General features: G+C 62.5%; 6 protein-coding genes across 6 annotated transcripts; 3 read left to right on the top strand and 3 right to left on the bottom strand.

Annotated features, from left to right (window-relative positions):
- Positions 1 to 18: 18 nt before the first annotated feature.
- RHTO_07730 (glucooligosaccharide oxidase) lies at positions 19 to 1,943 on the bottom strand (the record flags this gene model as incomplete). Its single annotated transcript, XM_016421386.1, has 5 exons — positions 19 to 158; positions 231 to 1,072; positions 1,177 to 1,228; positions 1,300 to 1,644; positions 1,766 to 1,943. 5 exons carry the CDS (start codon positions 1,941 to 1,943, stop codon positions 19 to 21), a joined length of 1,557 nt encoding a protein of 518 aa, XP_016273979.1.
- A 535-nt stretch (positions 1,944 to 2,478) lies between these two features.
- Positions 2,479 to 3,501, top strand: RHTO_07729 (H/ACA ribonucleoprotein complex subunit 2; the record flags this gene model as incomplete). Its single annotated transcript, XM_016421385.1, has 5 exons — positions 2,479 to 2,683; positions 2,836 to 2,905; positions 2,975 to 3,062; positions 3,176 to 3,361; positions 3,478 to 3,501. 5 exons carry the CDS (start codon positions 2,479 to 2,481, stop codon positions 3,499 to 3,501), a joined length of 573 nt encoding a protein of 190 aa, XP_016273978.1.
- A 600-nt stretch (positions 3,502 to 4,101) lies between these two features.
- RHTO_07728 (Zn(2)-C6 fungal-type transcription factor) lies at positions 4,102 to 7,176 on the top strand (the record flags this gene model as incomplete). The annotated part of the gene is made up of 5 exons (XM_016421384.1): positions 4,102 to 4,707; positions 4,769 to 4,902; positions 4,964 to 5,419; positions 5,566 to 6,473; positions 6,548 to 7,176. The coding sequence occupies 5 exons, from the start codon at positions 4,102 to 4,104 to the stop codon at positions 7,174 to 7,176; spliced, it is 2,733 nt and encodes a 910-aa protein (XP_016273977.1).
- A 225-nt stretch (positions 7,177 to 7,401) lies between these two features.
- RHTO_07727 (major facilitator superfamily protein) lies at positions 7,402 to 9,687 on the bottom strand (the record flags this gene model as incomplete). Its single annotated transcript, XM_016421383.1, has 7 exons — positions 7,402 to 8,331; positions 8,396 to 8,646; positions 8,742 to 8,974; positions 9,063 to 9,145; positions 9,243 to 9,289; positions 9,361 to 9,435; positions 9,504 to 9,687. 7 exons carry the CDS (start codon positions 9,685 to 9,687, stop codon positions 7,402 to 7,404), a joined length of 1,803 nt encoding a protein of 600 aa, XP_016273976.1.
- Positions 9,688 to 10,178: 491 nt separating this feature from the next.
- RHTO_07726 (uncharacterized protein) lies at positions 10,179 to 13,126 on the bottom strand (the record flags this gene model as incomplete). The annotated part of the gene is made up of 4 exons (XM_016421382.1): positions 10,179 to 10,476; positions 10,534 to 10,640; positions 10,694 to 10,816; positions 10,874 to 13,126. The coding sequence occupies 4 exons, from the start codon at positions 13,124 to 13,126 to the stop codon at positions 10,179 to 10,181; spliced, it is 2,781 nt and encodes a 926-aa protein (XP_016273975.1).
- A 705-nt stretch (positions 13,127 to 13,831) lies between these two features.
- Positions 13,832 to 14,618, top strand: RHTO_07725 (uncharacterized protein; the record flags this gene model as incomplete). Its single annotated transcript, XM_016421381.1, has 5 exons — positions 13,832 to 14,129; positions 14,195 to 14,253; positions 14,348 to 14,407; positions 14,473 to 14,535; positions 14,601 to 14,618. The coding sequence occupies 5 exons, from the start codon at positions 13,832 to 13,834 to the stop codon at positions 14,616 to 14,618; spliced, it is 498 nt and encodes a 165-aa protein (XP_016273974.1).
- Positions 14,619 to 14,824: the final 206 nt, after the last annotated feature.

The raw sequence follows: 14,824 nt of genomic DNA, 5'->3' as shown, positions 1-14,824 counted from the left end.
CAGACGGCAGCCTTGCGACTAGCTCGAGCTGGGCTGAATGCCTTGAGGACGGTTGAGCAGCTGCTGAGGGTCGTACTGCGCCTTGAGAGCCGAGAGCTTGTTGTACTGCGACCCCCAGTAGAGGTTCTTGACCTGGTCGAACGTGAGCTGCGGGTCGACTGGAACGGCAAGAACAGCTCAAGCATGTCAGCATGGCGAGTCTGTGAGGGCACAAAGCGAACGCAGCGCACCGTAATTGACGTATCCCGCGTAGCCGTCGGGCGAAGACGAGTTGTTCGACCAGCCCTTCGCAGTCATGCCATCGACAACCGTGTCATACATTCCCTGGACGAACGAGACTCCATCGTCGGGGTACGGGTTGCCATAAGTCGACGACGACGCATAAAGCTGGAACGTGAGGTGCTTGTCGCGGAAACCGAACGACGAGTCGGCAAGGGAAACGTTGTTTATAGCCGAGTTTGCGCCTCCATACGTGTTGACTTCGACGAACCAGTTGGTGTCGCCGCCCTTGCCCGAGTGCCAGAGGTAGTCAAAGAAGGATTCGAGGACGTCGACGGAAACGGGGATAGTCGAGGGTGTCATGATCGATTTGGCGTAGAACGAGTCGCGCGACTGGAGCATCTTGCCGTTCGTAGCGAGGTCGTCGACTCCAGCCAGCTTCGTGGCGCTGTCGATCCAGCTCATCGCTTCGACGTCGGACGAGTCGGGAGGCAGCAGCTCGTCGAGCAAAGGCTGGATGACGCCGTCAAACTCTGCGCGAGGGCCGTACCACACGCCCGAGATCTCGATGCTGCCCGAACCGATAGTCGCCGTGATACCGAGGTTCGCGGGCGCCGAAGTGTTGCCGAACGAGGCGAACGATTCGAAAGCCGTCGCGGCATTGACGGTCGAAGGCGAGTTGTAGGTGTACGAGAAGACGACGGCCGTGGCGGGCTTGTGGTGCGCTTGAACGTAGTACTTGGTCACGATGCCGTAGTTGGGCGCGGCGCCGTTCAGAGCCCAGAAGAGGTCCGGGTTCTGGTCGCGGGTGAGGTTCGTCAAGGCCGTGCCATTGGCGAGGACGACGTCGTAGCTGGCGGGTGGGAGCGAAGGTCAGCCGTCGATTGAGATGCAGCGGAAGGCAACGCGACTTTGAGCGGTCAACGAAGTCCGCTTCTCGAAAGGCACGCGACTCACCCGACGACCTGGTCGCTCAGCAGTCCCCACATGCGACTCGGGTAGCCGAATCCTGCGCAAGGAGAGCAGCGAGAAGTCAGCTCGCCTGGATGCGGCGCCCGAGAAGGTCGACTCCGGACTCACCTCCAAATCCAGCATGTCCACCGATCCCAACCCCGTTACACACGCCCGCCGCAACCGCCCACCCCTCTTTGTCGAGCGCCAGATAGATATCTCCCAACCTGCTGCCGCCTCCAATCGCCGCGACGCCGTTCGAATCAACCGAGATGTCGACCAGGTTACCGAGGTCAATGACGAGCGCCCCGTCGGTCCCGCCGAGACTGTAGGAAGCGTAGGAGTGACCTCCTCCACGGGCAGAGACGGAGAAACCGGATTGGGCGGCGCAGGAAAGGGCGGAGGAGATCTCGTCTTGCGAGAGCGGGTAGAGGATCGCGGTTGGGGTGGGCTCGAGGCGTTGGTTGTAGGCGGCTGTTCATGCGTAGGGATCGTTAGTACTCAGCGACCCAATGTGTGTCACGGAGATTCCGAGAGCAGGGAAGAAGTTGCCCTCGGTGTTCGCTTCCATCGAGGAGGGAGGAGGCGGACGTACCCGAGTCGCGGTCCCAGTTGGTCGACGAGGTGGTGACAGGCGAGAGCCCTGCGTTCTGCAAGCAGCTGTCGAGGGTCTTTGGGTTTGACTGGCGAGCGGCGAGGAGCGGGGCAGCTAGCGACGAGGGGGCCGTCGCGAGCAAGAGGGGGAGCGCTGCCCAGCTGGAGAGGCGTGGCATGGTGTACAGCGCGTGTCGGTGAGTGAGCAGGTGAGAGGGAGCTGCACGTCGTCAAAAGCTAAGCCAGGCAGCGGCATGCGACCTCGGGCTCCCCTTGATGATGTCGTCGAGACGGGATTGGAATGGCGCTAGAACACGAGCGTGCTTGGCTGTGGAGCTCCGAGCCAGGAAAAGCAACGCAGAGCCACGCCCAAAGCGGACAGCAGCGTGTGTCGCTCCGAGCATGCGTGAAGGGAACTGCGTCGAGGAGAGGACGAGGTAGGGAGGAGGAGAGGGTGGGTCACTCGCTCCTGGTCTGTTCGCTAGTAGCCAGTAAATTGTCTGACAGTGTAACACTCTACTCAAGGCCACTCCTGCGGCACAACGAGCGAGTCGAGCCGACCTGCTCCTCGTCTCCGCCGAGTCGAGCTCACCCTCCCATCCTCATCACCGCCCGCGCTTGCACGCCGCACTACCACCCCCAAAGATGGGCAAGTCATCCAAGCGCACTCTCGACGAATCCAACGCCGCGCCCGCCGCCTCGGACGCGTCCGCAATGGAGGTCGACACCCCCTCCGCCTCAGCCGCCGTCGACTCGTCCGCCTCCCCTCATCAGAAGAAGTCGAAGAAGGAGAAGAAGGAGAAGGCTGCAGCGGGAGAGGACGGGGAGAAGGACGCGCCTGTGGGAGAGTTGGCGGAGATTGCGAAGCCTTTGGCGGTCAAGAAGACGGGGAAGCACGTCCTCAAGCTTGTCAAGAAGGGTGAGTGCCCGCTCGACGATGCTTTGTGGACGAGTGTGGCGCTCTAGACGCTCTAGACGCTGCGTTCGTGAGCCTTTAGTGTCGCGCGGCTGACCTCTTCCTGGTCCCCATCGCACCGCCTCCCTGCTCTCGACTTCACTCTCCTACGCCAGCCTCCAAGTCCCGACACCTCAAGCGTGGCGTGAAAGAAGTCGTCAAGTCCATCCGCAAGGGCGAGAAGGGGTTCGTCCCGTTCCCATCCTATCCCTTTCTCTCCTTCCCCCAAACTGACTCGCTTGGGAACGCGCGCAGCATCGTCGTCCTTGCGGCGGACATCTCGCCGCTTGATATCCTCACGCACATCCCGCTTTTGGCCGAGGAGGCAAACTGCCCTTACATCGTTCGTCCCTTCCCCTCTCCTCTCCTCCCTACACCTTCTCCTCCCCTCCTTCCTCCTCACCCTCGAACCCGTCACCGCCCTCCGCTCACTCGCTGACGCTCTTCGGCACGCAGTGGGTAACCTCGAAAGAATCACTCGGTCTCGCCTCGTCGACCAAGCGCCCAACCTCGTGCGTCATGGTCGCCGAGAAGGCTGCCAAGCGCAAGGCTGGCAAGGAGGACAATGGCGAGAAGGCGAAGGAGCTGGAGAGGGAGTTTGGGGAGGAGTTTGAGGGTGTTAAGAAGGAGGTTGAGGCGTTGGTGAGTTTCCGCGAATGAGCGAGACTGAAGTCCAGTCTGCCCTTGATTTGGGGGACAGGCTATGGCTGCTGCTTTCACCCAATCCCGTACTGACCTGTCCTTCACCACTCACGCAGGAGGTCGCCGTTCCGACATACTAGACGCCGCGACATCCGCCTTCTTCGTCTCGCACGGCTTCCTCGCCCATGTTCTGTCTTTGGTCTTCCCTCACTCGCGTGTATCACCACCCTCACCGCCTCGACGGCACCAACAGCGAGTACCCGCTCGCTCGCTCGCAATGCACCTATACCTCACACACCGCGTTGACTTCCCTGTTCTCTCGCCTCTTCGGCTCCCACCGTCGCCGACGCGCAGCCTCACGAAGACTGCTCTCGACTCCGATGCACGCTGTACCGAGGGGACTGGATTACTGTACCCTCGGGTGCGAGGAATGCGCCCGGGTCGATGTCGCCCATCCCGCTCGTCGATCGCTCCCCTCGTCCCTGTTGCCCTCTCGCCTCGCATCGCGTCTGCCCTGCATGGAGCTGCGACGCTGTTTGCTGTGCTGCAAGAGAGACACAGGAGTGCTGTAAGCGAGGGAGAGATGCTCTACGCCGGGAGACCCGACTCCCGTTCTCCTCTTGACCAAAGCGGAGCGGGAGACACGCTTGCTCGCTCGCTTCATCGCTTCAAACGCACACTGCTTCCCATCCAGCCGACTGGAGTGGGCAGCCTACTGTACCGCTCACACACTCACCCGCATGTCGTTCCCGCTCGACCCGCTCGACCCGGTCGGCGCACTCTACTCGTCACAGCAGCCCGCTCAGCAGCAGCAAGGGCACGGACAGGGCGACGGGTACGCACTGGCTCAGCAGGGGTACTACGCCCAGCAACCACAGCAACAGATGATCCCGCCCATCCACCACGGCCACTCGCACCCTCACTCGCACGCTCACTCGCCGTATGCCCTCCCCCCGCTCAACCAGTACGCCCCGCCCCTCCACCAGCAACAGCAACAACAGCAGCAACCCCATGCACCTCCTCAGCACCGACTAGCCTACGCCCCCCAGCTGCCGCACCCGCCTCAGAGACCCGCCTCAGCGAGCGAAGCCGCCTTTGGAGCGGGAGGGGGAGGGTCGACGTCGTCGAGGGGCGCGACGCCCGCGATGGGGTTGACGACGAATGCGCCGTTGGCGAGGAGTGCGGCGGGGAGCGTGGGGCCGCAGACGCCGGCGAGTGGGCATGCGGGACTTCCGCAGCCTCAGGCGCAGGCGAGTCCGTCGACCCCGGGAGCACAGGGACAGCAGGGTCATTTGTTGCCCAAGGCGAGGAGCGCGATGGCGTGCAGCTTGTGCAGGAAACAGAAGGTGCGCCCCGGAGTCTCAACCCTCGAGCGAAGAGCCTGACTGACGAGCGAGGACGGAACAGATGAAGTGCGAAGGACCCGACAAGGCGCCGTGTAGGAGGTGTCGTGCCGCAGGCGTCGACTGCGTTTTCGAGGCGCCTCCTGCTGCACCGCCGAGACCGCGCGGAACGGGCGTGACCGAAGCCTGGGTGGAGAGGTGCGTTTCCTCGCTTCCTCGCTTCGCAAGTCCGTGCTGACCGGTACATTATCGCTCGTAGCCGCTTTTCCCAGTTCGAACAACGCCTCGCCTCGCTCGAACAAGAAACCTCTTCCTCCCGCGCGCTCGTCCCTTCCAACGGCTCCTCCGCTCCCTCCTCCTCCTCCATCTCGCCGCAAATCGTGACGGACCACGACAGGCGGATAGCGACTCTCGAAGCGCAACTTTATGCGTTGCAGTTGACTGTCCAGCGGCAGCAACTTGCGCAGAGTCAGCAGCCGCAGCAGCAGGGGATGTATGGCGCTCCTCAGCAGCAGGCGTTTCCGACGTTTCCTGCAAACGGCACAGGAGGGTACGGAGGCGGTTTGAAGCATGAAGCGAGTGATGGGGACTTGCATCGCGGGAAGAGGTGGAAGGGGGATCTGCAGGGTACGATTGCCGAGCCTGGGACGGAGGAGAAGGACTTTATCGCGCGCGGGTTGGTCAGCGAGGAGGAGGCGCAGATGTGCTTCGAATCGTGAGTTTGCGCGCTTTCCCGAGTGTGTCGTGTGCGAGGCCCGGCCTGACGATGATGGACTGCGGCTGAGAAAAGACGTGACCCTCCACCTCCTTACCCTCATGCCTAATTCCCCGCCCTTCCGCTCTCTCTCCATGTTGTAACAGTTACCACCTCACCTTCGCCCCTCAAGGACTCAGCAACTCGCCCTCGGACGTCCCGCACCTCTCGTTCGACGAAACCCGCCGCCGCTCACCCTTCTTCCTCTGCGTCGTCGTCTCGATCGGCGCGCGCGCGCTCTCACGCTTCGATACCTTCCACGCCACGTACCGCGAAGCGATGCGTCTCGCGAGGTTGTGCTTCATCCCTACCGCCTTCTTCGGAGAGTCGAATCCGCACGTTCACACGATCCCGCCTGGAGCCGACATCGCCCCGTCCTCGTCCAACGCAGAGGACTTCCTCTTCCCGACGTTCAGCAATACAGCCAAGACGAGTCCCGTCTCGGCCAACGGCGCGCCAGACCCGAACAGTATGCTCGAACCGCGCCTGTCGACTCTCTCCCTCAAGGCCCTCTTCCTCCTCGGCTTGTACCACTCCCTGCCCGAGTTGCTCGCGCACTCGTGGATGGCAGGGTGGAGGTACCTCTGGCCTTCTGCGGTGCTCGACTTTGAGCGACTGAGCGAGGAGGAGAAGCGCGGACCGGTCGGGAGGAGGTTGATCAACGTCTCGCGCGTGGGATTCATCGGGTGGTTGTGGGTCTCGCATTATACCTACGTCCGTGGACAAGCCGGGTACATCACGACCGGCATGGACATCATGCGACACCGACTCGACGTCCTCGCTGGATCAGTCTACGCCGAACAGCCAACCGACAGCGTCATCCGCACCAACATGGAGGGCAACTTTATCCTCCTCAAGGTTTATGGGAAACTTTGTCCCGCAGCGAGGTTGTTGTACCCGACTGTCGAGGAGGTGTTCGAGGTCGTTAAGGATGCGATCAGGGATGTGGACGAGTGGAACAAGCGCAACTCGGCGCACATGCAGGAGATCACGTCGTGGGGAGACTCGCCCGACCGTGCGTCTGCGCCAGCTTTCCTTGCTCTCGCACAAGCTCGACAGGACTGACCCCTCGCCTCGCCTCTCGCGCAGTCAAGTCGATCGTCCCGTTCCACCACACCCGCCAATGGCTCCTCATGTACATCTTCCGCGACTTTGCAGCCGACAAGCTCGATCTGTCCGATCCGCAAACGCGCGAGTTCGCCCGAATGGCGGTCGAGTCGGCGCTCGTCATCCTCCGATGGGGCGTCGAGAGCCGCGTCTGGATGCCGTTCAGTGTCATCGGCGGATACGTACACAACGTCAACGTCCCTTGCGCGTTATTCGTCCTCTCGACTTGCACACGCCTCTACCCCTTCGACACCGACTACTCCCTCCTCCGACCGCTCCTTCATCGCCTCAATAAGCAATGCGACGCGACCATCTCCGGACCGGCTGCGACGCCGCGCGAGATCGCCCGAGCGAAGAAGACGAAACTCGATGTGCAGGAGCTGGACCGCTGGGCTTTCGAGCGAGGTGGGGAGGACGACTGGGCTGCGTCGGGCGGAGGAGGGGGAGGGGGAGGCGCGGCGTCGAGTAGTTCGGCGAGCGCGCATGGGTCGGCGACGGGCGAGGAGAGCGCGGGGTTGTTCGGGCACGAGGTGACGGCCAGCTTGGAGTCGCTCAGGATGGAGCTCAACTTGTGGGCCAAGCCGTTGCGGGCATTCGAGGAGGACGACTGATGTAGCGTGTCTCGCCTCGCATTGTTGTCTAGCTTAAAAATGGCTCTCTTGCGAACGATCTCTTCCTCGGAGCCTCACCCATGCCGCGAGTCTATCGATGATTTACAGGAAGGGACTGAAGTGAGCGATCCAACCGAGTACTAAACGAGTGATCCAACTAAGAAGTGATGCGAGGGGAACGAATCTATGCGACGAAAGGGAACACAACGAACAAGAAGCAACAACTCAGACGCCCTCCGACCGCGCAACCTCTCCTTCCGCGACGCCCTTCGCGACGTCCTCCTCCGCCTTCTCCTTCGGCTCCTCGACGGGCGCGATCTTCCCCTCCTCGGCGTCCTTCGCGTCGCCCTTCGCCGCGGCGGGCGGCTTGATGGAGATGTTGTTGATGAATAGCGCCGAGATGATTCCGAGACCGTAGTACGCGACAGGGATCACGAAGACAATCTTGAGCGACTTGACGTAGGCGAAAATGGCGGAAGGGACAATGTCGGAGGGGAGGGAGTAGATCTCGAGGGGTGACTCCTTGATGACGGCGAGCGGAGCCTGAGGGGCGTAGATGGGGAAGTTCTTCGCGAGCTGCGTCGAGAGCGCCGCTTGTTCGATGGCGAGCGAGACGGTACCGCCAAGGAACTGCGAGAAGCTGGCGACGCCGGTAGCCTGGGCGACGAGCCGCATCTCATCGCGGAACTCGGCCTGCATCGCGAAGAGCGAGTTCTGCAGCGTCGCGCCTGTGCCGACGCCGCAGAGGATCTGGTAACCGATGATCTTGGCCGTACTCGTCGAGGGAGTGACGGTGTACAGAAGGCCAGCACCGACGGCCCCGAAGGCGGGCGCGCCGACGAGGAAGTACCAATATCGCCCCGTGGCGGAGACGACACGGCCGGCGAGGATGACCGTGATGACGACGGACAGCATGTAGGCGAGAAGGTCGACGCCGGACTTGGTCGCGTCGTGATGGCGGGTGACTTGGAAGAAGACGGGTACGGCGTAGCTGATCATGAGAAGGGAGCAACGGTTGAAGAACGAGGCACCGCAGATGCCGCAGACCGAGACGGGCGACTTCTGGAAGACGGCGGGCGGGACGAGGGCGGAGTCGCCCTTGTAGCGCATCCAGAAGAAGATGGCGACGCAGAGTACGCCGGCGACGACGAAGCACTGTACGATGTGTCCACATCAGTACGATTTAGGACGGGAGGAGACGCTGGGAAGCGGGACGCACCGCAACAACGCCGCCGTCCGACCATGGCTTCTGGTTTCCGCCGGTTTGCAGGGCGTAGACGAGGGCGGTGACAGCGCCGAGTACGAGCGTCGCACCAATCCAGTCCATGCGCAAAGTTTGGCGGAGAAGGTCGCGAGGGGAGCGCTTCGTCGGGTCGGCTCCAATGGGGAGCATCGACTTGAGGAGGAAGGTGCAGCCGACGAGGGAGGGCGCTCCCACGCAAAGATTCAGCCAAAACACCCACCTCCAGCCTGCATGATCGGTCAATCCGCCGCCGGCTTTCGACGGGAAGCGAGGATCTCAGTCAGGAGAGGAGGGGAGAGGAGGAGGAGGGCGGTAGACGCACCTAACGGCCCAATCACCGAGGCTGCGCCAAAACAACCGCCGAATAGGCCAAATAGTTTAGGTCGGTCTTCCAAACGGGTGACCTGGGCGAGGATCTGCAGCATCGAGACGAACATGCCGGCAGCGCCAACGCCGGAGATGGCGCGGCCCCAGATGATCGCCATCACGTTGGGCGCTGCTCCGCAAATGATAGAACCGACTTCGAAGAGGAGAATGCAGCCGACGAGCGTCCATCTGCCGTTTGGTCGGAGAGAGAAGGTCAGCTCCCTCTGAGCTCGAACAGGACGAGGACAGCCGTTTCGACAGCAAAAGCCGTACGCACTTCGCCGAGTAGATGCGTAAGAACTGTCCGAACCAAAGGATGAAGGCGGTTTGCGTGAGGACGAATGCGGAAGAGCACCAGCCCTGCAAACACGCGGAGAGGTCAGTACGCTTGTTGCCACGTCTCCAACGACACTGCCGGTCGCCTTTGCAGTCTGTCAGGCTTGTGTGGAATACGCACCTGCTTGTCAAAGGCGTTGAAGTCGGAAGCGATGCGAGGAAGCGCCGCTGCCAGATTGAACGAAGAGTGAGCACCGACAGCGTTCGCCTGAGGGTGAGTGGGGGGATAAAGAACTTACTCGCAAGGATTGACTGGTCTACCGCTATCAGGAACAGAGCAAGCAGCATCGCCGTGAAGACGACCGCGAGCTTCTCTGCGAAGGAGGGAAGGTCAGCGGGGTCGTCCAACCTTCGAGCGGCGTCAAGAACGATTCGCACGCACTTCCTTGGAGGATAAGCGACGGATCCTGCTGCATGGGACCTGGAGGACCTGCTGGAGGCTTGTTCGCCTGGCTCGCCGGGGCATCGGAAGACGGCAAGGTCGCGAGGGCAGACTTGCGCTCGTCGTCCGCGCCTTCGAGCGTGGGTGACTGGGATAGCGCTGGACTGTCGATAGCCTTCGACATCGTAGCAGCGAGTGCAGCAGGAGTGGTACAAGGAGGACAAAGAGCAGAGGCGGTCTAATTTCGCGAAGTGGAGGCGACGTCGGATCCGTGCCCCGTTCCGCCGAAATCGCCGAAGGCCCGGGGCGACGCGCACGCTCCCTGCCAGAAAAGCTGGTCCCGGGCGAGAGACGGCGGAGAACTGCCGGAGGTTGCTCGGAGGCGTCGGAGGTTCCGCCGAGCCCATGAACCGCCATGAGAGGCCAAGCGAGCCAGCAGGAAGCTGCAATACGAAGGGGAAGTGCAGGTGGAGCAGTGTGCGAAGATCGAGTGAGGATATGAAAGGCAAGAAGCGGAAAGGAAGCAGGACAACCTCGGCGAACGAAGCGGCAGGCGGTCTCCGTCTCCTCGTAATCGTGCTGAGGCGTCTGACCTGTTCCATTGCGCTTGCGAGATACAACAACACGCTATACAGCACAGTAGGAGCCGTGGAAGTGGGTCTGAGGCATAACATCTCAAGACGGCACAAGAATCCCTTCCGACCAGGAGGAGTACATCTCCTGCGATGTTGGCCAATGGGGCAGGGTAGCCTGGAGCAGGTTGCTGACGCGCTGGAGACCGGTAGAAACGGAGGCGAAGGGAGAGAAGGACGGCGGACGAGGGTATGGCGAAAAGGCGGCGAGGGTATCGACGGATAGGTATGGCTCAGAGAGGGAGTACGCGAGGGTATCGGAGGGTACGTGGTAGAGTGTCGGGTAGAAGGGGTCGTAGTAAACGTTCTGGAGGAGTGATGCCGTGCGGGCGTTGGTAAGGCTGCAGAAACTCGCGGCAGTCAGCTTATGCCGAAAGTCGAGTGATCTTGCAACGCACCGAAGGATGATTATGAAGAGTGCAAACTGAACGCAGAAGGCTAGGGCAAGCCATTGCGTCCTCCGTCGCGAGTCTTGCAGGAGCGAGCGGTCGACAGCCTGGGCGACCTGCGAATTGACCGGTGAGCTGAGCGTGGATGAGCGACGACAAGAGAGCGCACCTGGTCGCCAACGATCTGGCCCATGCCCTCGATTGTCCGCTTGAGCTCGTCGACTTTGTAGCCGAGCTCGTGCTCGATCTCGTACGTCTCCGCGAGCTCGCGCAGCATGGATGCGCGGTGGTCCTGCGCAATTCAAAAGTGTCAGCTCAAGGAGTAAGAATACAGGAGGAGGCGACGCACCTCGTCCGCCCCGCCTTGCCGCTCGATGTTTCGCAACTGCTCTTCAAGCTCCATCCGCCGCGCCGCGCTCTCCTTCTTCCGCCGCTCGAGCTCGGTTCTCAGCTCCGGTGCGCCATCTGCGGGCTGCCGTGGCAGGGGCAGGCCTCGCTCGTCCAGCCCGGACGAAGGTGCCGCCGAAGCAGACTGCGACGTCGTCAAGGCTTGTACGGCCGCCGCTAACTGTGACACGAGGTTCTGCACCGTCGCATCTGCCGAAAGGTCGGCCCTGCCGTCGCCAAGCGAGAGGTCTTCAGCGGTGTGCTCGTCGCGCCTGTTCCGCCTGCGAAGCGAGAGCGAGAGATCAGGTCGGTCGGGCGGCGTGCCCATCGGTCGAGGCGGGCTAGCCGTCTTGCCCCTCGGCGGAGTCGACGATGCGGGTCGCTGCCAGTCTTGTCGCTGACCGGGTCGAGGAGGAGAGAAGAGCGGGTCGTCGGGAAAGGCGGGCGCGAGAGGAGGCTCGTCGAAGCTGAGGGAGCGTCTGATGCGGTATGCAGAGCCGCGGAGAGAACGCTGTAGAGGTGGAGGCTCAGGTGATGCAGGTGGTAGAGGCGGAGGAAGCGGCGGCAGGAGAGGCGAGTCGGGAGCTTGTTTCGCGAAAAGCAGTTGCGGCGGCGGGGAGGACGGGGGAGTCGTTGACTGGCGGCGCGAAAGGGTGGGCGCGGCATAAGCGGTACGTGGGGATGTCCTGGGCGAGGAAGACGATCGAGATCGGCTAGATGAGGATGTCGAAGGCGAAATGGGCGAGACGCGGTGGATGGGGTCGGCGAAGCGGACGTTGGTACTGGCGCGGAAGTCGCTGCGCGGAGGAGCTGCTAAGGGCGTTTCCACTTGCTCGAAGTTTGCGCCCTCCTCGTCCCGAGTAAACGAGCGCGCCATGGCAAAGTCCATGGCGCTCCGTCCGACATGCGGCTCCTCCTGCCGCACATCCTCGTCTGCATACGAACGATCGTCCCCGTACCGCACGTCCGGCATCCTTTCCCTCGGCCAATCGTCTGCGAAGAAGCCGTCCTGCCGCTGCACCTGGCCCAGATGCTTCAGTACTCCGCCGAGATCCGCCGGGCGTGCCGCTCGCGAAGGCGTATCAAGTCGGTCGTCCTCGACATCATGCCGCAGCTGCCTTTCCCATCGCGAAGGCTTCTTCTCCAGCGGGAGCGACGAGGATGGAACGAAGGCGTAGTAGCCGGCTGGATGCGGAGTGGGCGGCTCGTTGCGCGCAGGCGAGGGACCAGTTACGTTGGCCTCGAGCACGGCCCGTCGCTCGGCGGAATGAGCGAGTGCGCCGTCTGGACCGGTAATTAGGCGCTTGAAGGCGTCGTGAATCTGGGAGGATCCCGTCGAAGTGGGCGTCTCGGCAGACGGCGCATTGGTAGACGCTCGTAAAGAAGGCGTGGCGTAGGATGGGTGAGATGCGGAGGGGCGGAACGAGGAGCCGGATTTGCGAGCGGACGAGGGAAAGGCGCCTGGAGCTGCGGGAGTAGTAGGCTCGCGTCTTTGCCGGCGCGGTCTCTTGCGTGGCGTAGTCTGAGGCGAAGCAGACGCCGAGAGCCGCGCGTCAATGTACGAGGCGAGGTCGCCTACCCGGCTTCTTCGCGGTCGGGGCGAGCTGGACGAGCCGTCCTCGCTTCCAGGCGGCTGGACAGTCTCGTGGTCGTCCTCACTCCCATCCGCTTCACCCTCATATCGTCCATTCGCGGCCAAACGCGGCCCCTGCATCGTGACCTCCTCTTCACGTCCCTCCTTCCACCGCCTGAAGTCCTCTTCCCGGTCGACGAGCGTGCTGCTCCCCGTACTTGGCGAAGGGGCATACAGCTCGTCTAGTCGAGCAATCCCGTTCGCCTGTACTCGCCCGTTCTGCGCGCCGAAGGAAGGAGCGAGAGGGGTTCGAGTTGACGAGGAGAGCTCACGCAAGCTGCGACGCGTCAAAGGCGAATGCGAGCCATCCGTGAGACCCTTTTGCGCGCCTCTTTCGATGTCCCGCTCATCCAGGTCGCCCAGACTCTCCGTGTCGCTCGCGTGCAGTCCCTCCTCGTCGTCCCGTCCCCGCCCGCGTCCGCCGCGCCCGTTCGCCTGCTTCAGCGGTGTCGAAGTCAAGATGTGGTCCGAGTCGAAGGACGGGTCGTCGCTGTCGGGGGCGAGTGTATGTGCCGACGAGTCGCGGTGTTTGGACGAGAGGTCGCTCGCGCTCGACGGCGACGGCGGGTCGAGCAACGACATTCAAGCGAGCGTGTAGGAGCACGTTCAGAGCAGCAGTCCGGCGGGGCAAAGCATCAGAGCGAGCTGACCGTTATGGAGGCGCCAACCCTGTGGAAGTGGTATTGGCAAGCTTCGCGCGCGCTTACCTTTTGTTGCCTACCCGCTTACCCTTAACCCCTAACCCTTCATCACCCCTCCTGGCACGGCGCGCTGCTGCGCTTTCGACTGCACGGCGCTTGGCATTGTCCGATCGCTTTCCCCTGCGTGCGAATCCGCGCACTCCCGCCAAGGCTGAACAACGGCGACTGCATGGCCTCGTCGTTTGCGCTCTCGCATTCTTCCTGATGCAGCCGAGGTGTTGCAAACCACGCTGTGTATTGAAGCCTTCACGACGACAGCGCGCGGAGCGCTCCTGCCTCCCGTCGAGCCAAGGCGAGCGCCAGACTACTGCCTCGACCCCAACTCGACCCTCTCCCCCGAAGTCGCTCCATCCTCATTCCGCGCCTGGTAAAGGAGTGTTTCGCGACATTATTCTGTGCTGCCAAAGGACCGACCTCCGGCATCCTCCTCCTACTGATTGCTTGACAACGCCCTCCTCGGCGGACGACCGCGTCCTCGGCTGATTACGTCGGACACTCGCGAAGCTTGTGGCCGACAGGCAACGTTCCGAGACGGTGGGAGGAGTTGGGTTCGATGCATGCACCGGAGTTGCGCAGCCGTGAAGGCATGCGCATAGACGGAGGGGCGAGAAGCGGGTGGGACGGCGGGCGGCAGCGCTTTAAAAGCGGACTCTCCTCGTCTTCCTCTCTCTCCCTCCTTCACCTCACTTGCTCCTTCCCTCAACCTCTTCCCCTCTCCTCACCCCGCCATCCTCCTACTCGTCCTCCTCCGCTTCACCCTTCTCTCGCACCCCTCCCTCCCTCCCCTTCACCCTCCGACTCCTCGTCGAGCGCCTCTCTTCCTCGTCGACGTCCTCCACGCCGCCCTCCAAGCCGGACTCGGGCGTCAACCGCCTCCGAGGTTCGTCCCCTTCCTCTTCCTCCTTCGCTTTCCAGACACTCACGCTAACCTCCTTCTCTCTGCCCACAGGTCAGCACTGGGCGAGCAGGATGGACGTTGTCGTTGAGGCGATCCGGCGGACGAGTCGGGTGAGTTGGCACGCTTCCTCTTCGCTCCTCCTCACCCTTCGAGCCTCCCTCGCCCGCACAGACATTTGCTGACTCAACTTCGTATTCCCTACAGTCTCTCGACCACCTTCGCCTTCGCAAGGCCGATGCCGCTGAGCTGCTACGGGACCGCAAAGTGCGCAACATTTCGCTCCTCATCCCTCGCGATGCTTACTGACTCGCTTCGTCACTTCCGCGCAGGCTCCTCCACCTACGACGTCGCCCGCTCGCGTTGGCGGCCTCAAGACGGCCAGGGAGGTCGAGGTGAGTGCGGTTCGCACTCTCTCTCGCCGTCTCCCCCGGACTGACGCTCTTCCTCTGGTCCGCAGCCTTCGCGTCGCAGCTAGGCGGTCAACAACAACATGTAGATAGGCTTGAGGACTCGTCTGCGGTCAGTTGCGCCTCCTCCTCTTCGCCCGCACCCGAGACTCCGTCGCTCACACCTTTTCGCTCGCGCAGGCGGATGTTGTACGACCTTCTTTTGCCTACCCTTTCGGTGCGTTGCCTGCATTCACATCACTCCGCACTCGCCGTCGCTGACTTTGTTCGCGCG

Source organism: Rhodotorula toruloides (genome assembly GCF_000320785.1).
Source record: "Rhodotorula toruloides NP11 unplaced genomic scaffold Scaffold8, whole genome shotgun sequence".
Classification (NCBI taxonomy): Eukaryota; Fungi; Basidiomycota; class Microbotryomycetes; order Sporidiobolales; family Sporidiobolaceae; genus Rhodotorula; species Rhodotorula toruloides.
The sequence above is the reverse complement of the archived record's forward strand: the minus strand, read 5'-3'. Positions and strand labels throughout refer to the sequence as shown.